This window comes from Caloenas nicobarica, chromosome 3, assembly GCF_036013445.1.
Source record: "Caloenas nicobarica isolate bCalNic1 chromosome 3, bCalNic1.hap1, whole genome shotgun sequence".
In the NCBI taxonomy this organism is placed as follows: Eukaryota; Metazoa; Chordata; class Aves; order Columbiformes; family Columbidae; genus Caloenas; species Caloenas nicobarica.
In genome coordinates this window covers 47,007,069-47,031,521 of record NC_088247.1, presented here as the reverse complement: position 1 = coordinate 47,031,521, position 24,453 = coordinate 47,007,069, and the positions used below count along the sequence as shown (strand labels likewise).

The 24,453-nt window shown below is 47.3% G+C and overlaps 1 protein-coding gene across 2 annotated transcripts in view; it reads right to left on the bottom strand.

The window, feature by feature from the left end:
• The window catches only part of PRDM1 (PR/SET domain 1), a 30,614-nt gene extending 7,237 nt beyond the window's left edge, over window positions 1-23,377 (bottom strand). Inside the window, exons 1-4 of one of the 2 annotated variants that reach the window (XM_065632132.1) lie at window positions 23,318-23,377; window positions 13,628-13,876; window positions 6,526-6,645; window positions 3,026-3,278 (exon numbers count right to left, since the gene is read on the bottom strand). In XM_065632132.1, coding sequence (XP_065488204.1) covers window positions 3,026-3,278; window positions 6,526-6,645; window positions 13,628-13,876; window positions 23,318-23,377 — 682 coding nt within the window. Of the gene's footprint in view, window positions 1-3,025; window positions 3,279-6,525; window positions 6,646-13,627; window positions 13,910-23,317 lie in introns of those variants that run through there. The other variant, XM_065632134.1, reaches the window with a different exon arrangement.
• Window positions 23,378-24,453: the final 1,076 nt, after the last annotated feature.

Below are 24,453 nucleotides of genomic sequence, written 5' to 3'. Positions count from 1 at the left end.
TAATTGCCGTCTTCAATCCGGATGCTTTCCTTCTGCAGCACGAATGAACTAACGCTGGAGAAGTTACCTTTAATTTGAAAGTTTGCTGTTACAGAGGCAAGTAGATGTTACATGGGGATGTGTAAATATACTTATGCTCTAAAGTGGTAGTTCTCTCATTTTTGAGGCCACTAATTACAGGAAATAAAGCCAGAGAAATTCTCTGATACATTTTTCTCCGGAGGCCCATCCCGCTCAGGTGCTTAAAGAGGAACTGAGGTGCCGAACTACAAAACCACGATCCTCAAAGCCCTGAGGCACCTCGAGCAGCTGCCTGTATTTGAAGTGGGCAAAACTGAGGCCATAGTGGAAGCTCCCCATCGGTGTGTGTCCCAGGCGGCCCCTCCTGTGGCCACCAGCCAAGGGCGCAGCTCTTCCAAAGCCTCTGGCGGGCACTGGCGCGCTCTGCACACACAAGACGTGGTGGAGAGAGGGAGCTGGGCACAACGCACCATGGCTGCATTCCAGCAGGAGGAAGCCCTGACTCCAGCCGGCGGTGGGACCTGGACCCTGACCTGCCCTGCTTCTTCCTCGGAGGGTGCCAAAACCAGCAGCCAGGAGATGGGAGAGAGGGTGATGCTCACCGGCTCCTCCGAGGGAAGCTGTGACACTTTAAACACCAAATTACGTTTGGCTGGAGACAGCCTCCTTGACCTTCTCGCAGGTGGAGGAGGTGACCAGCTGGGAGGTGGCCCCAAGCAAGACTGCGTTACGATGTTTTGATGGGGCAAAGCCCCACGTCTGCAGCAGGCGCAGGGTGCCAGCTGTGCGGGGACGAGCCTTCTGCACCTTATTCACAGATGAACACGGTGTGGGGGCACCTTGGCCAGGCTTGTGCTAAAGGGAGAGGCTGGAGAGGGATCTTCACTAATTTTACATTTCACTGGAAGAAGTGGCCTGGGAAGAAGAAAACTGAACGGTGCTGATACTCACTTTAAACTCATCTGGTTCCTGTACTAACACTGGAAAAAGCATCCCTGCTCGCATTTCAGCAAATAAGTGTATTTGAAAGAACTCTTGGATTTCTCTCTGTACTTTTCAAGGAATAGCACTGAAACTTTAGAAAACCTCAATCCTTATGGAACCTGTAGGGTTTCTGGACCAACTGCAGGCCTCAGGCCTGAATGTGTGAGGGGAAAAGATTAAAAAAGCAAGAACTTTTTCTCATTTTTCCGAACTCCTCTTTTCTTTAGGTGGAGGAGGCCAACATAACATTTCTAAATGGTTTAAGTGAAATTATCTTTAAATATAAGGGATATTTCCATCTCAGCATCTGGCAAGGCTGCTCTTTCAAATGTTAAGGCTGAACTACAAAACTGTTTCTCAAGATCCTGTCTCTTTAAATCCACATATTAAAACTACTTTTTCTAAAACAGACTATTCTGCACGTGGCCAGACACCCCCAGTTTTGACTAGAGTAAGAACAACCAGGTAATTAGTTGACACTTTACAAATACATTCCTCACTACTTCTGCAAGGCGACCTAAGATGCCAGCAGATGCAGGAAACTGAGGCTGCGTTTGTGTGTCCTCCTACCAAGTGGCCAAGCGTGCCTGGCTGGGTCTTTGCAAACTCCTTATCCGCAGGAACCTCTAACGCTACTGCCCTGTCCCATCTGCATGTCCCACTGCAAAGCCGGCGGTTCATCATACCGGGAAATAAAACCGCACGGCAAGTGACGAAATCATGCATGCGCAAAGATGACAGAATCAGTGGGATCTTTTTTGAATAGGGAACATACCAGCATAGGACATCCCCTCCCTCTCTTCCCTCTGCCATTAAGAGAAAGCAAATTTTCTTCTACAATTTCTTACATTTAGTAGGGAAAGACCAAAAACTGGTGAAAAGGACAACATCCATGGAGGACAGATGTACTTTTGATTAACCTGAATATGTGACATCGTTTTCATCACGCCGAGTTACATTTTAGCTCCAATGATCACTGAAGTAACACTGATATTTTATAACCCATTATTTGTTGCAAAATAACAGCAAATAGTTCTCTTCATATTAAACAACAAACAAAAGCCAACCAAACAAAACCCACGCACACGTGAAAACCAACACACAATCAAAACAAAAACCAAACAAAAACCTGCTTGCAGTTTTTCCTTCAAATTTCAGTGTAGGCGCTGGCAGAAGGACAAAAGAACACTCTGCTCTGGCCCCGAGCAGCTAGCTGGGGGGAAGCAGCCTAAGAGTCAAATGAGAAGTCAGCGAGAATCTCTCCCTTTTTTCAAGGGGCTCTGGGTGAGGTGCTAGGCAGTGACTAAGCTACGAGTAAAGCGCTGAGGCTGGAAATGGTCAGAAACCACAGAGGAACACAGAGATAAACTCCTGGAAATACCTCTTCCCCTCACCACCAGTGCTATTACTTTTGAACAGAAAACGAAAGCTGCGATACGCAGCCAAGAAACGAGGACAAAATACACTGAGCTTAAAGGACAAGTAACCAGATGAGAAGACCACGGGAGGTTTGCTCCCATAAGGTAAGTAAGCGTAAATGCGAGGCTCAAAGAGCATTATGCAGCCAACATATATTTTGTCAGACATCTAGACAGAGTCATGGCTTACGGCCGCTCCCTTGCACAGTTTGGGAGCACGACTGGACCGCCTTTAGGTACGTTGTCAAAGCAGACTTTTGCTCAACGCGCCATGAGATCTAGACTTGGGCAGTCTGAGAGTGAACCAACATCTACAGCTCTGAAGGCAGAGGATACATTCAGGTTGTCTGTCCAGAATTTCATCAGATAAGACTCAGATTGTAAGCCAGCAAGTGTTCAGATTTTTTATAATCTGTTTGGATTTGAACTGGCACTGGGAACTCATTCTGTTGTGTCGGGTTTTTTAATTCCCCTTTTCCACTCCGAGCTACCTACTGTGACACAACAGATGATGCAGCTGTCTAATTATACAACTTATTATTAGATCATTTAGACAGAAGAGACATTACTAGCATTCCTTGTTTGTACTGTAATCCACTTACTGAGGTTCATCATTGTCAGCTCTCTGGACGAGGGATAGTGCAGCCTCTCTGCAAAGTCTCGGCAATACCACACAAGCAACTCTTGGTTGGCGGGGATGGGCTTGATGGTGTAGAAGTAGATGTTCATTCCATTCTGACAAGCAGCCAAGTTCTGTTCCTGAACAGAGTAGCCCGGGTTTACATAACGCATCCAGTTGCTCTTGTCCTCGTTAAATCCGTCAATGAAGTGGTGAAGCTCACCACCTGAATAGATCTGGAACAGAGAGGAAGTGCCTATGAACATATATACGCACAACACGCAACATGTGCGCAGAGTCCAGAGGAGAAAAATGATAAGCTTTTTAAAAAAAAAAAAAACAAAACCAAGAAGATATTACTGAAATAAGAGTTCGAGCTGCTTTCCCTCCTTTCCAACTATGATATCCTCTGTGTTAAGAAAAAAGATGCCTATTCAAAGGTAAGTCCAGTCACCTCTTCCATTTCTGCTTAGCCCATGGCTCTGCTAGCATGGACAGATCAGACCCAAAATCTGAAATGCAAAGTACTCTCCCTGCGTGAACAGGCTACCTTAGAGCCCTTTTCCTGGTGCTATGATCAACAAGTGGGTGACGCTCATGACCGCAGGTCTGAGTGCATGCTTGCATTAATGCTTTGAGTCACCTGTGTGTAAGACTGACTGACTGGCTGTGCCAGTCAGAGTCTTTCTCACCTTTTTCTATGGCCTCTGTACTTGCAGTTTCCTACCACCTCCGCCCAAAGGTTTAAACTATGCAAACATCCTCCACCCCCCTGGAGTCCTAAAGCAACACTTGCTCATAGCCGGACTGTAGCCCTTTTGTAGAAAGGCTGGGTGAGGCAAAGATGAAATTCACCTGCCATAACTTAACGAAGACCTGGAGAGGGGCCAGCTGATGAGAAGTCACTTTTCCTAACGAGGGACACGTTCTGGCTTGTCCACAGAAGGGAAAGAGAAATATTGATCTAAAAGCTGCTCAGCGGCTTGCAGGGGGAAGAAGTCCCAATCAAGTGATAAGAATAAGACAACTATTGAAAAAAAAGAAAAGAAAAAAAAAAAAAAAGAAAATCCAGGAGACATGTTTGTTAAAGACACATCCCTTCCTGTCAGAGGGAACTAACTCCACACTGGATGAAATGGGGCTCCCGAGTTTTGCGAAGCAGACGACCGGGCAAAAGCCAGCCCGTGAGGAACCAGCGACGCACCTCGCTGAGCAGGACATGCCTTTCCAAAGGGGAGACGGAGCTTCTCTCACGGGGAAAACCCTCCACGGCGTGTTCCCGCCTCTCTGCTCACACCACTGCCTTTTGCACCCACCTGGCCGGGCATCACGCCCCATGAGCACCCATCGGCCAGGACCTCTCCTCTGCTCCCCGAAAGAGCCGCCGGCGGAGAGGGGCAAGGCAGCCTGGCCCTTTAACGTGGGCCGTAAACACCAGAATCACTTTCTTTTAAGAGTAACTTCCTGTAAACTGAGAAGGGGGAAATACATGTGGCCTCATCAAAGCGGCTTGCGAGAGATTTTGCGGTGTGTTTGTTATGAGAAAATGGAAGAGAGCCGGGCGAGTCGTGCTGCATCGAGAGGAGCCTTCGGGTTTCTCTGCTCACCCCCGGCTCGCAAACTTCCAGGAACGCGGGACTCCGGCGCTCGACGCCTGCCGCCGCTTCCCAAACCGGCCCTCCGCGGCTCCCACGGCAGGGCCGGGGACGCTGCCGGTCACCCTGCTCCGGCTGTGGGGCCAAGGGGCCCCAACCGGACTCCCACCTATTCTGGGGAAGGCCAGAACAGATGTGCTGAGTCACGGCGCGGTTCCCAGAAATGACGCCGGCCCCGGGCGGCCCTGCTCCCCTACGCGTGGGCAAGGCGCAGGCAGCGTCCCCCCGTGCGGGCAGCAGATGTTCCCGCTCCTGCCAGCACGCCCAGGATGCTGTTAATAACATGTGGGATGTTATCTCCCACAATTTCCTTTGCATATGCAAGCCTGTTTCAGACCCCTAGGAAGGAATTCATTCTTGGTGCAGCAGCGTGCCTTGAACGAATCAAGAGATTATAAAAGGGAATTTAACGATGCTTAGATGGCTCCTAGGATATTATTTCCAAGGATCCCTCCACATTAAGGCTTAAAATCACATCATGAGAATGACGCCATCTTTCTCGCGAAGCCCTGCAAGATGGTTAGCAGCTCCTCTTCCCAATGTTTGCCGTCTCATTAAAGAAACAGAATCGTTCGGGTTGGAAGGGAACTTCAAAGGTCACCTAGTCCAACCCCCCTGCAATGAGCAGGGACATCTTCAGCTAGACCAGGTTGTCTCACTAGCAACTAGCAGTGCTAGGGCCGGCATGCCAGTCTCTTCCTATGCCAGTCACAAGCTTCTGAAAAATCTGGCTAAAAGACACATTTTGTAGCCTTATGAATGTGAAAACAGTCGCTTGCTTTGTAAAAACACCCATGCAAATAACTGCCTGTGCAATGCTGTGTTACATTGCACAAAGATGACCTGAGAAAACCAAAATGATGCAATTAGGTAGGAAGAAAAGGGTGTGGGGAAGGCTGGTGCTTGCCCTGGGTTTCACCTGGATGCGAGGTCGGGATTTTGCTAAAGCAGGCAGGCACCTGGGCACAGAGGCTTGGAAATACTCCCAAATCCACCAATTTAGACACAACCTAAGTGGCCAGAAGGCAGCAAAACAAATCCATAGAAGGAGATGGGGCTGAAGGAACGTTCTCTAACAATTAATAATGGATCTGTAAAGGAGACCAAGTATTATGTCAACCGATAAACTGGAAGCATATTCCCCAGCACAGACTTCCCAAGCCAAAACAAATTGGCTCATGCTCCCTTCCAGCTTATACTACAGAGTGCAAATTAGACGTCACCTCTAGTGTTTGTCTGCCATTAATGGATTCTTCTCTTTACTCAGATCTGTAGGCTGCTCTTTAACACTTTCTGAAGTGGGTTAGAAAAGCTTATGACTTGAATGATATATGCTGAAGACCTCCACTACTGTGTTACAGCAGTTCGATCTAAAACCCAGGGAAAAACGGCACAAAATGTATCATAATTCCAGAGTAAAAGATTATGCAGTACTTTCACAGCTTCTTCGTAGCTGGAAAAATCAAGGATATGTGGTATTTGCATAAACAAGAATGACTTTTTGTGGTGAAGAAATGTAAAATAACCTGCCCCTGCAGCAAGCAGCAGAACTATTTCTTTACACAATCAAGCACCGATCCGTTTCGGAAGACAGAGCCGGGCAGGGCAGCGCATCTCCCCTGCTCTCTGCACCCACACAGTCCCCACCTCCAAGGCAGCCCAGGCTTTTCCTCGGCTTGTTTGACCCGACTGGCTCTCTGTCGGTGCGTGGCAGGAGTTGCCCCCTGCCTGCGCGCAGGTCTGAGGCAGGAAGTGACCCAGCTTCTCAGCTGTACTCATTTAGTGATCTGCTTACTGCAACAACACGGGGCTGTTTTTTCCTGCTTACCCGCCAAAAGTATTTTCTGTTCGCATTCTTGGGAACCGTATCGCTGGTATAGATCTCTCCTACCAGGGGTCCAAAGCGCGTTCCTTTTGGGATGTACTCTTTGCTTATAACTCCAGTGACCTACAAGAAGAGCAGCACAGGATCAGTCCATGGCCAGAAGAAATCAAAAAGTCTTCTTTCCTCTCCCCTGTCCCCCAAACTTAACAAGGTAAAGCAACCGACGCAAGAAATTTTTAGTGACAGGTCAGCAAAACAGAAATAATTTAATTAACAACTGTGTTGGATATGGTACAACCAGCTTTGTCAGACACTAGCATCTTACCAAGACACATGGAAGTCAAAGACAAACACTGCCTGAAAAATGTGTTTTGTGGAAATACATTTACAAGAAAAAACAGTAAGTGGAACGTACAGAGACTGTCAAATACCTTCAGAAGTTATTTCTCCTATCAAAGGCAACCCCCAAAAGTCTAGTTCCAGCAAACAAAATTATTCAATAGCTATCAATCGCTTCACTGCTACAGAGCTCACTTTTCTAGTAAGTTAGAAATTGGAATGACTGTTCCTCCGGATGAAAATGAAACTCCCGCCCACCCCTACCTTCTTCGCTCTGTACCCGTCCTGATAGCTAAAAGGAGAACAAAAAAAGACACGACCTACAATTCTCTCACCAGCATACAGTGGCATACAAAACAGAATATGAAATGGCTTTGAGACATGTACTCACAGATCACCCCCTTTATAGAAAGGAGGCAGCAGTTCCGGTAACATATGTCGAGTGGGTTTGGTCAAAAAGGCGTAAGGGTTTTGATGAAAATGCTCCACTATGCTAGGTCTAAGAAATGTACTCTAGTTGTTCAGCTTCCTTCTTGACAGTAATTACACCAAAAAAAGTCACTGACCACAAATCAGGAAGCAATTCATCATTATTCAGAAGAACGTGCCTTGGAGTAACCCTTTGCAAAACACTGCTGAGTTATTGGTTTTGTCTCTCCCTGTTCCTCACCAATCTTCTTACACTTAATGTATCCAAACAATGTTAGAAAGCCAACAATTTGTAAACCAAAACCCCCAAGCCTCTTCAAGATTGATCCTGCTGCTTAGATAGTGAAAACAAGGCAGGCAAAAAGCCCATTAATTTGGTATTATAACCAAACTTTCAGGGCAAAATGTATTAATCATATCCCCTTCACACATCTTGCCAGTTGTCTTTTTGTTCACCAGGATTTCAGAACGAGACAGGAACAGGAGTGGTTGACAAACACTGAGAGTTGGGATTACTACTGTCTGTACCCTGCAAGGAATCAACCAAAGCAGATGAGCACTCATCAGACCCTGCAGATAGATCACTTCAGTGAGCACTTAATTTCCTTCCCAACAGTCCTTCGCAGCAAAGGATGGTAAAAACGCTGGACTGTAGACAGCACTTGACAAATTAGCTAAGCCTTGTGATTTTCTCATGCTACATTTTCTTCTGTTGTATCACCCTTGGCATGAGAGAGGGAGAGAGATAGACAAATACTTGCCTGTGTATTGGTCAAGATTAAAAATCCCAGTAAACAACTAACGCCTAGCATAATTTCACATTAAATGTCAAAATAAAGAGGACAAATAACAGCTATGGAATCAAGGAGGTAAGCCACCGGGAAACAGATTGCTGGGCGTACGTGGTGGCTGTTTGCGCTTGTCTGTGTTTCAACATGTGTTTCAGCACACTACAAAAAAATTTAAATGTCAACAGTAGAGGTAGTTAAATGCTCCACTGATCTGTGCATCTGGACTGAAGAGAGAGAAGAGGGACTTCCAGAAATTTTCCTACACCTACCACAAGCTGAAACAAGCTCAGTGGCTCAGTTTTATTTTTGCCTTGCTTGTACATTTCTCATAGAGAGCTGAAAAAGGCAGATGTTCTTCTCATCTTCCCCATATATCTTCATTTACATCCATCTGCCCTCTCAAGAAAAGCTCACAACCAAGCTACAGCACACCCTACCAGTTTTACTGCATGGTAGCTTGAGTTTCTTCATGGTTTTAAAATATCTTTGCCTTAATTAAAATGACTTTAATGAAATTCTCAGAATCTCTAGAAATCACTCCTCGAACTAGTCAACTTGAAACACTCACTGAACTGGTGCCTCTGACACAGCAGATACTTTTTGATATCCACCTTGCATGCAGCGTTTGTGTCTCCCCCAGCGCAGCTGAACTCGAAGATGATTTCTCACCCTGTAACCCATCACAAGGTTATTTTGGGAGAGGATGTTCTGCACATCCGTGTGTGCGCCAACACTGAAGTTTTGCCAAACCAGACTGAAGCTGTCCAGGTGACTTTTAACCAAGGGTGGCTTTCTGGTAAGTAATCCTTGGCCCCCGCTGTGCCCTCACAAGCTCAGTTGCTGTGGTTGAGGGGCGGTACGCTGTGGGACAGGGGTGCCAGGACAGGCTGGCTCTGCGCTGCTGGCAGCGCCCCTGCCGCAGCCAAAAGGGGCTACAGCTTAGCAGGGGGGCAGCTTGACAAGAGGCCACCAAGTACCAAGCTGCCAAGGGCTTGTAGGCAAAACAGCGAAGGAACTCCACATCCAGAGGTGAGGGAGGAGAAGCCGTCTCCGGGCTGCGGCAGAGGCATTTCAGACTTGCGTCCACCAGGTGTCCTTCGGCACATCCATCGCTGCCTCTCGGCGACGAGCCCTTCCCGAGCAGCCCGGTGGCAGGGGAACCACAGGAGAGCGTGACCTGAGCTCGCTCCCCACAAATTAAAGCCTCCTGCCCTCGGGCAGCCCGCCGGCCCCAAGCCGCGCCGTACGGGAGAAACGCGCTGTTTGCAGCACAGTTTCCTCGCTACAGACACCGACCCCCCTCTCCCTTCAAAGCTCCAACTTCCAAAACTCTTTCGAGCGGGCCACTACCACATTCTTCCTTTCAGCAAAAAGGCTTTTTTTTTTTTCGCACGAAGACGAAGCCAAACGCCCGCCTGAAGCCGCAAGGCCGGCTCCCGGCGCTGCGGGCAGCCGTAGCCGCTACCGAGGCCGGGCAGAGCCGACCCGCTCTCCCCTCGCTCCGAGCGGGCGGGGATGCGCCCAGAGCAGCCGGCCGCAACCTGCCGGCGCTGCGGCGGCGCCCGGGCGGGCCCGGCGGGGGGAGCCCGGGGCCCGGAGCAGCCCGGGGCGGCGGCCCTGGAACTGACCAGGGTCCTAATGCGGCGCCGGGAGGAGCGGGGCGGCGGGCGGGGGCGCGGCTGGAGCCCGGCAGGCAGAGCAGCACCCCTCCGGGCAGGAGACGGATGGGCTCCGGGTCCAAAATTTGATGGTACAAGGTGCTTTGAAAGACCGACGCTCCTGCAAGTTTGTTTGGGGAGAGGGGGGCACTGGAAGCAAACAATGAGCCCTTTTAGTTCTGCAGGGGGAGGATATTTTGCAACGGGACCATCGAACTCAAAACTACTTAAAAAACAAAACAAAGCGCAACAAACAAACCAACAAAGCAAACCAAACACAAAACAGGAAAAAAAAAAAAAGGGGGGGAGAAAGAAAAAGGGAAAAAGAAGGAAAGACGGAAAGGGCGAGGGAAAAGGGCGAGGGAAAGAAAGGAAAAGAAAGGAAAAAGAAAGGAAAAAGAAAGGAAAAAGAAAGGAAAAGAAAGGAAAAGAAAGGAAAAGAAAGGAAAAGAAAGGAAAAAGAAAGGAAAAAGAAAGGAAAAGAAAGGAAAAAGAAAGGAAAAAGAAAGGAAAAAGAAAGGAAAAAGAAAGGAAAAAGAAAGGAAAAAGAAAGGAAAAAGAAAGGAAAAAGAAGACACACACAAAAACAAACAAACAAACCACCAAACAAACTCTTATTGGCTTCAGTGAAATAACAATATTTATCAAATGCAAATACGGAAGGCCACCATGCGTCCTGAAATAACACCGATTTATTTTTTAACTACTAGTTCTATAGTTACACAAGCCCGTGTAAATTTGCCCCCCTCCATGCAGTGACCAGTTTTCTAAAAGAGAAGCCACAAAATAAAATACTTTTAGATCGCTTCCTCTATGATCATATATAGAAGAAATAAAAGTAATAAGGGAGAGCAAGTGTCTGAGGTCAGCAAGACACACTTTGTAACAGCTTAAAATCACTGCTTTCATCAAAATCACTGATTCAGGACTTGTCTCGAAGGAACAGCTTTATCAGGGAAATGGAACAAGTAATGGGTTTGCTGAGGTATGTTTCTCTCTGTCAAGCTCACAGGTGAGGATGAGGCACCAGTAATATCAAGACAGCAGAACAACTGGAACTTTATATTAAGAAGGGCTGTTCAGGCTTTAAGGACTGAGACCAAAGGGAAAAATTATAGGGAAAAAAAGTTTTAAAATGTCTGCATGAAAAAGATTATTCACATATGGCCTTCTGGAGTGTGATTTTGGCACTGCATTTCATCATTTTTGGTCAATTGCTAAAACTGGAGCAAAGGATAAATAATTCACGCACAGAAATAAATGAATTACTTCATGTAAACCCAGCAGCCTAAAGTGTTACGAGCAGTAGTAATTCATTTTTTAAAATGCTGACACATAGTGTGAACTCATAATGAAAAATGTGTCCTTCAGAAAAATCCCCGATCAAGATCCAAGAATAAACAAGAGTATGACATATCATAGACTCCCTTGAAAGTTCAATAAGCCTTTAAAAAGGCACTACTCGCTTCACAAAGCATGCAAGGGAAAGAAACACAAAAAGTAACCCTCCCCAAACAACAGCGGTTGCACTTCCTCCCTCTGAAGCAGGCACGCAATACTCTTCCTACTCCAAGTGGAGATATAATACGAATCATGACAGCACTAGGATTTCATGATCTAATCATGACAGTATTAGTGTTTCACAAGCGGTGCGTTATATATGTTTTTGTCAATAAACTGACTCGGCATTTAAAACTCTCAACCAGACGGAGCCACAGCTCTCCCCGAAGTTAACAACGAAGACAGCTCATATCTGAAACCCACTGGCAAACACACACGCATGCAACCCCCCAAGTCTTACCTCATCCTTTCGCAAGCGAAAAAAACCCACCCCATCAAGCTGTCAGGACGCCAGTGGTTTTCCATGAGGTCAAAACCAGAACCAGGCTCCCTCGCTGACCCCACAAACACTGATGTGTAAGAGCAACACGCACCTAGTCCTGACCCCAGCAAACAAAACCAAACTTGGAAGGCAGACAGAAAAAAAGTGCTTCGCGTCTGAAGTTGCTAGAATGCAAGTGGATCGTGCCATTTGCAACTATTTCACCCCGCAGACAAGGAGCAAACGAGTGACCTGTCCATACACTCACAGTTTTCACTGAAGGGTGGGTGGGGGGAGAAGAATCAGATTGTCCCTTTCTTTCAGAGCTACCTGAGAAAAGAGTCAGGGTTTGAAAGTTGCTATTCCTCCTTACTGTAGGTGCTACTCAGTGCAAATAAAAGACGGGGTGAACTTTGGAGCACAAAAGGAGGATGTCCTATATTCAGACTCCCACTGGCAGGGAGCTGCACGGGTCACATTTTACAAGGAAGAACCAGAAATCTTTCAACTACCTCCCACCTCTTATGCAGAGATGGCAGCAATCCTCCTACCCTGATTCACTGATCTGAGCTATAGAGTAAGGAAATTACACCTCCGTGTCTCCAAACACGCTCGCTGGGAATTTTGAAAGCTCCTCGGACGTCTGCCGCGGAGGCAGAGAGAGCAAAAGCAGCCTGAGCAGCCCATCAGTCACCAGCCGGCTGCCGAGGATCTGCCCAAGCTGTCACGCTGCAAACTCATCCTTCAACCAAGAAATCCTGCCATATCGCACAGCGGAGTCGCAGCTTTATCCTCCCCTGACTCCCCGACAATGTATGACCTATCTAACGACGCAATAACACAAAACAAGGTTTCGCACTTCTATTCTGGAGCGTGTCTTTTCTCTGCCAAAGTTCTGCAGGGCAGGGCAGGGCAGATGGGAAGAGAGGAGTGAATTTACAGGAGAATTTAGCTTTAACTTCTTACCAAACCTACTAGGCACTGTACTAGGCACTGTATTAGGCACTGCCAAGCTAAATTCCACGGTGCCAATACCCTCCAGCTAGGGGTCCGGCTCTATTTCTGTACACAGGATTAAACAAGTACCTACTTTGGAAGGAAATATTTGATAGGCACAGATGAGTGTACCTGTTCTTTTCAGCTCTGTGGTCAGTGTGTTTAGCCAAAGTAGAAGCACAGGTAATAGCTGCTATACCACAAGTCTCAGCACAAGGAGAAATGAAGGGTTGTCCCTTGGGTTATTACCCTGCCGAACATCACACCTAGCTATAATAGCTACTCTATACGAAGGAGTAAACACAAAACCAAATTGCTCATCCGGGCTCATTTCTTTCCAGCCCTTCTGAAACAACAACAAAGAATGTACCCACTCCAGGGACAAGGATAGGACAGACTCGCATGGCTAGCTACCAGTGAAGATACTGTCCCAGATAAACAAAAGTTAATTTAAGCTACGGCCACCCTTCTGTCAAGCTTGCTACAGTTCTACCATCACTTCCTTAAACGATATGCTGCAGTTTTTAAGAATTTAGGAAGTCGGGAATACAGCAAGCTCATGAAAAGAATACAGCAATTTCATAATCAAAGGGAAAACAAAAAGAAATAATTAAACACATTTCCAGGAATTTTTTTCCTCTACTTTTTTTAAAGCTATTTATTGGACAACCGAGGCACTTTAATCTCTGAGCCAGAGGCAACGAATGGTCCTGGCAAACAGCACTCTAGAAATTGGCACAGAGAACTACCCCACAGTTTAAATATGCTTATTCAGATGCTGTTCAAATTGTGTGAAAATTTAACTGTTTGTGAATTGGTACGGAACGAGTTTCAGGGATGGGCTGGCTGTGACTTCCAGTGAAAACACTACATGACAGATGACCAGCTCGCAGTTTCTTAAAAGACTTATTCAGGTCCCATCTTAAAAGCCAGCAGGCAGCATTTGGTGGTGGTGGTGGGGCGTGTGTGTGTGTGTGTTAAAGAATGGAAGCCAAGGTGAGCACACACTTTCCGAAGCGCTGTGATTTGGCTTGTCTGACTCCAACCTTCCCCAGAGCATTGCCGCTTACCTCTTTGCAGTTAGATGCATATTTGAAAGTCAAGTTCCTTGGCAAGGAAGCCTCTGCCTGAGTTAGGGTGCCTCCATCGGCACTGGGATCCAGCGGGTGATCGTTTACAATGTATGTGCACTTCTCTTCAAAATCGGCTTCCGTCCACAGAGTCATGTCAGCATCCTCCATGTCCATTTTCATTGTCCACTCTCTCCCTTTCACCAGATTCTTGAAACTCACAGCGTCCGAGCTACACTGTGTAGCAGCCTGGAAAATAAGAAAACAGCCTTTAATCCTCATTGTCCTTCAGTGTTGTGGTTTCCGTTGAGACAGCGTGACTAATACAGTAGTCTGTGACACTTTAAAAGCGTATGCAGTATAGTTGGTACAGTTGAGTAATAGCCAAAAAGCAGTGTAAACGAAGCTGCTCTGACTGAAGCAGTGCCTTAAAACACCAGCCTTGGTAATAATGAGGAGGGAACAAAAACAAAGAGGAAAAAATCCCCAGGCTGACAACTGCTTTACCTTTTTCAGACCCCTTCCTTAATGCCTCAGAGAGAAAAAAAATATTCCATGCTGAAGAAAACGTGGGGTCATGGCCACGAGACCACTTAGTCGCCTGTGGAAAAGCTGCCTCAGAAAAGTGTCACAAACAAGGAGAGGAAGAGGAAAGGAGCTGCTGTCTGCGTCTGAATGAAGCTAAAAATGGAAAGCGCATGTTGGAAGAGCGGAACCCAGCCTTGCCTCTTCCAAATGGGGAAGCCTGAACTTTCCCACCAGCTTTCAACGCACAAACAACTTTCAAAACAACCTGCCCCCCCCAACCCCCTCCGCCTCCTCCTGACGTCCCCTTATCCTTTGGCATGGAAGGCTGAGAAAGTCGACAGACATCCTGCCAGCATCACTGCACAGCAGCTGCCCTGCACAAAGCACTGCAACACCTTCCCGAGGCCCGAAAAATAATAGAAAAAAGGGAGCAGGAGAAATAAATTAAATAGATGGATAAATAAATAAATGCATGTTCTTCTATGCCTTTTTATTTGGATGGCACCTCCGAGAATTGCTAGCTCAAAGCACTGACTAGGAGCCTTGCAGGACAATTCCACCAAGTCCTTCAGCCCCTCTGTGTATCCAGGAGAGGAGCCCTGTTATCAAACCTATCCCCCAGCAGGTACTAGGTCGGGCTCTTTCCATAAAGGACCAAAATCAGTGCCTACGCCGGTAGCTGGGAATGACGTTGAAGTCCGGCGTAAAATCCCTGCATTTTTCCTTTTCGGATACGCAGCTACTATGAAATTCACACCCCTTCTCCAGGAAAAAAAAAAAAAAAAAAAGCGAAGACCGAAAAGAGCGCGATCTTCCGAGGAAGAGGTGAAGGGCTGGATGACTCCGGGCGAACAGGAGACCCCCGGCGCCCCCCGGGCACCGCCGTTCCCACGCCGGGGAGGCTGAGGCGGGGGGTGGCGGCAAGGAGCGCCCCCAGCCCCCCTCCCCAGCCCGGGGCCGCCTGGGGACCAGCCCCGCGCCCCGTCCCGGCAGCAGCCGAGCCGAGCGGTGCCGTGGGTCCTGACTCTCGGCGTTAAAAACGGGGGAGAGGAGACCAACCGCGAAACTCGGGGTGTGGGGTGTGACAGCTGCGCGGCGGAGCGAAAGGGTTAACGCCGATCAGATAGATGAGCGCTCCCGAGCCGGGAGAGGCGGCGAGGAAACTTTTCCTCCGGGGGAGGCCGAGAAGAAGGAGCCGGGGAGTTTTGGGGGCGAGGGGGGGAGGCATCGCGCTCCTTACCGGGGCAGAATCCGCGCGCGTCTCCAGAGCGAAGCCCACCGTCGGCGGCAAACCTGGCTCATCTCTACAGAGTAAACATTTCCCCTTCCTTCCAGCGCTGGGTCCCCGGGAGACTGACTCACACCTCCAGCCGCCGCTCCCCCTCCCGCTCCTCCCCCGCTGTCAGACAGGTGCTGCCGCCGCCGCGCTCCCTGCTCTTGCCGCCGGGAAACGCTGGGGGGCCGCCTGCCACAGCGCCTCGGCTCCGCTCCGCTCCGCTCGGGCCGGCTCGGCTCGGCTCGGCCCGCCCGCCGCTCGCCCTCCCGGCCCCGGCCCCGGCCCGGGCGCCGGCCCCTCCCTCTCCTCACAGCGCGGGAGGCGGGGCTCCACCTGCGGCCCAAGCCCCCGCGCAACCCGCCCGTTTTTGGTTTTGTTTTTTTTTTTTTTTTTTTAGTTTTAATTATTAATAATAATTTTTTTCTCTCCCCTTCCCACCAGGCTGTGGCGGCCGGGAGAGCCGCGGCGCCGCGCAGGGGCGCGGGTCCGGCGGGCGGGCACCGCTGCGCATCGCGGTGAGCGCACGTGAGGCGGTTCTGACTAGAAATCTGGTTTTCGCTCTATTTTAAGCTCCAGAGATCAACACCTACCCGCTTTCGTTCTCCCTCAATTTGACTAGGTAGAACGCTACAACAAAAATGACTCTGGGGTTCCAGAATATCGATTAAAACCCCATCTAAAGCGCTTGCTCCCAAACCTTAACAATTATAGTGCTTTACTTGATAGTGACCACATGGGAGTCGCAGGGGTTTGATTTTATCCCTTTCCGGAGTCTCTTTCTAATCAACGCTTGTAAAAGGAATCACAAAAACCATCTCCGTTTCTTCCTTTAAATAAAATCTCCCCCCTCCCGCCACGTAACAGCAGGGAGGCTCACGAGAGCGGGGCAAGGCAGGCAGCGTTCCCAAACCCGACGCCTCTTTCACGGCGCGGTAAGAAAACGAGCGCCGATCTTGCGCAGGGCAGTACGTAAGTGACCGTCCAGGAGCACGCCGGCGATGGAAGGAGGATTGGTATAGCAATTAGCAGACCCTTGCACCAAATTTTCTTCCTCCAATCCGAGTCAGCACACTGGCTGGAGGAAGGACATCCTGTGATGATGGCATACAATGTCCTGTTTGTTTACTAGTGAGAGCATTCCTGCTTCTCATTACAAAACAGCCAGATGCCTTACTTCCTTCAGTGGTCCTGTCTCTTCAGCGAGGCGTCTTCAGGCTCGGAGGAACGGTGATGCACAATTCCATTTATAGCCATCTACAGCAGTGTGAGCACCAGTTGCTTCACTGCGAGGCTTCACCGCTCCACTACTTTTCCTTCTTCTCATCACTTTCCCAGCGCTTTACGCGGCAGCTAGTTTCACGTTCTTCTTTCAAACACACGCGCGCTTGCATTTTTGGGGCGATCTGGGTGTTATGTATTTCTTTACAGGAAAAGGCAGAGAGAGAGGAAAAAAAAAGAGCACGTTTATGCAATCGGGTGCCTGCCTGTCTCTCTGATGAGCGTACACACATCCCTTTCCCTTAACCTGCTCCCGCTCTCTCTGATAAAAAGGCGTGTGGAAAGGATTACTTGCCATTTTCGGTCTGCGATGCTGAGAATAGTATATCTGTGTAAAGACCTTCCGTGTGCGCTAACGCGGGATGGCTGGTGGCAGCAGACATAAGTAGGGCAACTGCTTGCAAGTGAGTGTCCTGGCTTAACTTCCACCACAACGTAATTCCACAAGAGAGGTGGCCCGAGCACTGGGCTGAAGGATATAAATGTAATTGGATATACCCGGTAAAACCCAGGCGCATCCAAAATGAGGTCTAGGAAGGCTCTGAAGTAGGAAGAACCATTCATTAAAGGAGAGAAATCCGTCCTACTTGATTGGGTTAATTAACCGATGCTGAGTCACACCGCATAGAACAGAAAAACAATGTAGTCATACTGAAGGTGATTATTTTACCGAAAAATAGTCTCACTCTGAGAGGCAGCTGTTTCAGAGCTTTTCACTTCCCTGTTAGCTTGAGAGAAAAAAGAAAGGCGGGAGAGGGAGGCAAGAAAAAAGAGTTTATGTTTCCTTCAGGGGCTGATCTTAATGTGAAGGAGAGCGGGAATAAAGCAAATCTACCTTTCAAGGAACCGAGAATGCTTTTGGGCTGGAGAAGAAGAGGAAGCAGAGATTAGATCTGATCAGATGAAGTGAAATATTCGTCAGGATGACAGGCAGATGCCAATATGCCAGGTCAGAGCCTGGGGAGGTGAGTACAGCCTATGAAGCCTGTGGACTTCAAATAACTCTGTGGTACACTCCGAGGCTATCCTGAAATTAGCTCCAGGTGTCTCAAAGCTAAGCCCAGAAGTACCGTCGCGCAGGAGAAGGGATTTCGCTGGCATGTAGGTCTAGCCTAATGGTGCCTGATCTGGAATAAAACTAAGTTTATCATGAAAGGAGAGACAAAAACAAATTGTTGAGAATGTGGACTAAAATAAGAATCACAAAGGAAACTCTGCCATTAAATAAATATGTAGACTGACCTTCTGACCTTCCTCCTTAATAGAGAAACATAAAAAGACACCCTGTTCAGCCAGCAGTTTTCTGCTCTTTTATAGAAATCTTTCATACCAGTAGCTGCTATTGTCTGGAATGTGCAATCTCAAATGTTGTTCATTTCAAAAAGAACATTTTTAGTCATGTTTTCATTTTTTCCTTCTCGCTCATAGAAAACCTCAATTACCGTATTAATCAGCATTTCTCAGGCAGCTCTCTCTGCAGCAGCTTTCAGCCTGACAACAAATCATGAATGGCCCTAACAGCTCTGATCTCAGAAATCCCCATCCATTTCCTTTGATGCTATCACCACTTCAGCTCAACAACAAGCCTGCCCAGCTCAGCCTCAGCTGCGGCCGCCGCTGCTGCTGTTCTCCCTGCGCCTGCTGTAATTGTAAGGGGAAGAAGGAGGGAAGGGAGCTGGCTCTAATAGATGAAACTTCTTTAGAAAGTCGGAGGGGAGATAAAATGCACACGAGAGATTAAAGCAGAGTCTCATTTTCACATCCTCCCCTTCCCCTTGCCCCAGCAAGGTCAGTGGCAGAGTGACCACATCAAGAGTAACTACCAGACCCACCCCCCTTTCCCACTTCCTGCATGTAGGCATCCTCGTGCTGGTAAACATTTGGGGACCAGTTGCGGTCATTACTCGGAGAAGGTACATGATGTAGTTGCACGACTGCACATCTTTTAAAAGCCGGCTGAGGAATCAAACTCAAAGAAGAACTTGCTTTCAAGTTCTGCTGAGACAGATACACTGGTGTTTTGGGGCCACGCTTCTGAAAACCTGGTTGCTGTCAGATTCAAGGGAAAGAGAGAGACTCAGCATGCTCTAGTGACTGTGCAACAGGAAAAGTTAAAGCCTTCTTCTCACAGACTGGCCTGACCTTTACAAAACACAGCCTATAGGCTTCAGATACGATCTCAGAGGCTTTGTATGCCCTAGACTACCTCAGCGTGGTATTCCTATAAGGAGAGAAATTAAAATTGCACTTGAATCTACATGAAGGTTTTTGCAAGGGCATTCGGGGTGGTGTATGTTGTAGCCAGGAGGCATTTGAATTAACACATGCAGCTTTCAGGGACTGCCTTTAATTACAGAGCACCCTGGTCATTGCCTCGTAGCACTTCCAAATGCCTTTACGTTTATTTTTGTCTCAGCTGTGCAATACCAAGAGCAGATCTTTTGGCTGCACTCTCAGCTACTGCCTAGTGCAAGCCTTAACATCTCTTTTGATTTCAGTGTTGTTTTATCCTCTCAAGAAATTTTCCTTAAAAAGAGAAAAAAAGGAGTCAAACTAAAATACCATAACCCTTTTTGTTTCCAGCTAGGCCTTATTAAAATACTGCTCAGATGACTTACGAATCAGCCAAAACAACTCTCCTCCGATGGAAAAAACATTCTTGCAGCACACAGAAGCGAGAACTAAGCTTCAGCTATTTCCTCTTGTTGAGGCTCGAGTTTGAGAAGAAGGAGTCGAGGCTGTCTGGGCTGGCTACCAGGAGGGCAAGAAGTCACCGTGAGAAGTTGGGCTTCTCTTCGCTGTGAACGCAGCTGAGCAGCCAAGACAAAACAGTCTGAAGCCACTTGCTCTTGTTTCCCAGGGAGCAAGCTGGGGTGAAGGTATTGAGAAAGCAGCAGAGTCTTTGTCACTGCGCTTTGTTTCATTGTGGGAAAAGGTAGCAGACTTCAGGGTCTGGACTAAACGTAAGGAGCCATCTCCTTGTCCCTTATGAGAAGGGAAGTGCCTCAATGCGAAGACCACATACGTTCCCACTTGGTTACCATCAGCCTTCCCACCACACTTCTGAGCTCTGGTGGTCTTGGGAAAGGTAGGGGTAACAGCCAGAAGCCCATACAACACCACCTGTATTGTCTTTGTATGTTTCTACCAATGTAAGTTTACACCAGACAAGAAAACCTGAGCATCAAAATCAACCTTTCACATCCCAAATACAGACTTCTGAATATTCTGTCCATAGCAATGGAGTCTGAGGAAAAATAAATGAAAACAGGCCAACCCATTCCAACCGCTTTCCAACCTTACTGGTGACGGAGGGCTGAAATAAGGGTGTGCTTTGGGAATTTCTCCTTTAAAATTGGCTGATATCCAGATGGTTACGGAAGAGAGATGGGACAGTATACATATATTAGAGGGCTTGCTCCTGTGGGTATTTCAATGACATCAGCCCTGCAACAAGCTCAGAACGATCTGAAATAACAAAGCCACCTCAGAATTAGTCGCATTGATTCAACTTCCATGTCTTTTCCCAACTTGGCAGTCAAGACACTTTTTGGGGTATCTCAGCCTGCCTGGTTAAGTCCATAGAGAGATGAACCACGGTGAAACTTCAGGCTCTGCTCCTGCGCAGTTCAGTTTTCCTTTCAGATACTCTCCAGCCTGCCCAATCTTGATGAACACAGCAGAAGGAGGGTGAGATCCATGGGTGGAACCACACCGCTTTTCTCAGACAAAGAATTGGCCACGCAGCGTGTTTCAAAACAGATTAACAAAAACAACAGCTACACACCATGACGAAGCGCATATGGTGGAAATAAAAATATTTACCCACAGATTATCACAGATCCAGCAATGTGACTACCGTGCATCTAGGACCAAAGTATTCAAAATAGTGACTGTATGCTTAGAGCTGAGGAGGGAATCTGGCAGAATTGGGCTGAAGGACCACTTCTTAAGCTTCTAAGTGCACAGTTGTCATTTCTCCACCTTTCCTACCCCACGGTGGTGAAATAGTAGTCTTTTTATACCTGTGTGTTGGCTGGGGGAGGGAAAAATTCCTCTGCTATTAAACACAACTTCTCATTAAATAGTTGACACCTTATCCTTCTTTAAATGTTGTAATGTTTACTTTGCAAAACCCAGGAAAGCTTTTAAAATAAAGATAGCAGAGAGATTCTTAAGCCGGGTGTCCTTGCTTATCTGCTCTTTATCAACCAGCTATTGTTTCTGGAGGAGCTCGTTGGGGAAGGTGGAGCAAAGGGGGTTAATGTTCAATGGGTATCTATCAGTTCCCCTGAAGGAATAGCGCTGCTGACAGAAGAGCAACACTGGGCTCCCAGCTACTTCCTGCAGAATGTGACAAACCAGAGAGAAAAAAACCGAGGGCTGCAGCTACTTCTTTTTTTCCCTCCTCTCCCCGTCCTTTTTTTTTTTTTTTTTCCTCCTTCTCCCAAAACAACTAGTTTTAAGAAAGACATTGTCCTTAGGAGAGATAATCCCACAATAGAGAGTCCATTAGAGGTATTAAAGCATTGGCAGCGCCTGATCTACAAGAAGGGCTCTGTCCTGACAATAGACAATTAAAGCTGATAAATCTGCACTACTTGTTGCCGTTCTAATTCCTCGTAATTGTATGCTACTTGTCCCTGCCTCCTGCGTCCAGGGATGAAGCATGCTTCTTTAATCTCCAGAGTACCTGACCTAGTTCCTATGTGGTCTTTTCAGGACCTGTTTTCTTCCCATCTGGACTTCTTCCCTCCTACTCTCTTTTCTTGCTTCCCTCCTCTAAGCCTTAAGAAGAGGTTACGATAGAGGGCACAGAAAACACCAGAGCGCAGCACCCGGATCAATAATTCTGGAGCCCCAGACAATGCACTAATCTGCAATAACAGCTAATCATGCTCAATTTGGCACACCAGTGATTAAACTGTACTTTTCATTAGGCTCAACAAGTAGAGCAGACGCACACTGACAATTCAAATTGCCTGATCAGTAAGAGCTGCCAAACTCGCGTGCACTTCGGCGTTTGCCGCTGCTGCATCACCAGTCTTGCCAGACTAGGCGCTTGGTGGGGGCTTATCTGTTTTCTTTTGACGTTTTACGGACTGCGACTCTTAGCTGTGTTTTCTATAGAAAGAGAGCCGCTGCTTCACTTTGCTACCATGAGTTCTCCCAGTTAAACAGCTCAGTGGGTGAAATTGCGATGTCCTGTGCAGGACACTGGAAAACAATCATCGCAATTACATGTTCGCTCCTGATGCTGCCAGTGTTCTTGGTTTTATTTTATGTCTCAAAGATATTGGGTGGTTTTCTCTCTTTTTTTTTTTTTAAAGAAAGCTTGGAAGCCTGCTGGTGACAGAGCAGAAGCATGAAAATGTGTGTCACGGGACATTAAAGATGGAAAACAAATGAAAATTAGCTTGGATCTATTTACTTTTCAAATTGAACTGTTCAGCCGACCTCACAAAACACTCAGAGACTGGAGAATGGTTTGGATTTTCTTTTTTCACCCCTGAACATATGAACAAGCCACTCATGTGTCCACCTTAGAAATCTATGAAGTTATTAGCCCTTACATGCCATTTTGATAGTGACCTTCCCATCACCCCATAGAACAATTTCTTCTGACAACAATTTCTTCTGCTTATAATGGTACCTAGTAGACTTGTTTTGCAAACTGCCCTGACAGCCTCACCCAAGAGTTTACCACAATCTTTCTCTAAAGCACAGCACCAAATTCCAGGACTCCTAGAGACCGACCCCACACACTCAGGGGTCTCCTTCTGTTTAACTTTAGCTTATCATCCTTGTATTAACTTGAATAAGTGTTAAAAATGCACTCGAAGTTGTTCTTAAAAAAAAAAAAAAAAAGGCGGGAGTAGGGGGGCAAAATAAAAAAAGAGCGTGGAAGATGTCAAACGAATACAGGAAATGTCTCTTCTGGTATTAATATTAATGAATCCCTAATGCATTTGCAACCCATTGAGGTAAGTCAGTAGAGTTCTTCTGACAGCTATTCCTCATCAAACTACCACTGCTAAAGCTGTTGATGCTTTCCCTTTTGCTTTGTCATCTTTAAACCAAGTTTAAATCACATCAGAGCTTACCACAAAATAACGTATTTTATCCTAAGTGAACACAAAGCCCTGGAGACAGAGATTTAAAACGGCACACACGTCCGCTCAATTTATCATTTTAAGATAGGAAGCTGCCGCAACAAACAAAACACCTCCTTGAAAGTGGGACAGCAGCAGATTGCGGTGCAGAAAGCTCTGGGATCTTTTGTTTTCCTGGAGAGCAACAACGGGGCTTTGCAGAGAAAGACAACAGCCTCCCCTTGCTGAAATCTAAATCAGTTCACATAGGAAAGCCTGCCGACTGCTAGTTAGATGGTAACAAAATATCGCAGATAATTCACTTTTCATGATAAAGCAGAAACAAGCAGGCATGCAACACCCAGCAGGGGCTCAACTGATAAAACGGTGTCAAACTCAAACCATTTGTCAATTGGGAGAGAAGAAAGCAAGCTGAAAGATGGACTCAGGAAGTAGATTTATCTAGTGCGACACATTAACTAGTATAAATACTAAGGAAAAAGTAAACACATTTACCCAGCAGTATCTCCAGCCAGCAAAGAAAAGGCTTCTGAGCCTCAGCCCAATGCTGGCCATCTAACCCCTCAGCTGTCAGCTCCAACAGCAGCCGCATTTTTCTTCTCGTGCAGGATTGCAATGCCATTTAATTCATGGCACTAAAAGGTTTTATTAAAAGCGTACACTGTAATTAAGCAAAACAAAAGCTATGACTCCTCTGCTGTTCCAGTCTCCTCCCTCCACCCAGTAGCCAAAACAATAAAACCACCTTGGCAGCAAACAAGTCAGGTAACATACCCCGGAGAAGAGCACGGATTTGTTATATAATAATTTACTTTATGTCTGGCTTGTTCAAAACTGCCTGATCAGAAACTTCTGTCCCGGAGGCTCCCGAGGCAGCGGCGGGGGCTGGCAAGGCAGGTCAGGCACAGTTAACATCGCCAGCAGCGTAATGTGGGGCACACAAACAAACCGGAATAATGCAGGGCAGGAGGGCTCTTCTGGATGTGTGCTTCCCGTTGGAAAGTCTAAACCAAATAACACGGTTTGTGGGCAGCACCGCTTCCCCTGCAACCACCACCAAGAAGGAGAACGGTTCAGAGGGATTCAGGATACCAACCCACAGTGACCTACGCACACCTTGTGCCGGCAGCCCGTCATATCAAAGGATGGCACGTCACATCAGCAAACCAGCCTAATGTTCCATCTAACGCGAAACTCAAAAATTAACAGCAAAGTAAGTAATCTGCATCATGCCCCCCCCCCCCCCAAAAAAAAAAGAGTTCATAAAGCAAAACACAGTTCTTTGTTCAGCTGTACCTTCATGTGTCCACACAGCACAGGTTCCCCACCTCCGGCTCATGCATCTCAGGATGTTAGTCCATATGGAAGGTCTGTCACTCACCCTCACACCCCTACACACACACGCACACCCGAACACGCACACCACACCCCCGCTCTCGCTCCCCAACACGCACTGCCGGCAACCGCTCCGAGGATTTTAGAATTTCCTCTTGCTGGCAGATTCCTCCCTCCCCTCGCATCCACTCCACCCCGTTCTGTAATTAGGCTTAACAAGAGCAATTAACAAAACAAACTCCTCTCCGCCTGGTGGCCTGATAATTCTGATTGTCATAATGTATTAAGATGTGTAA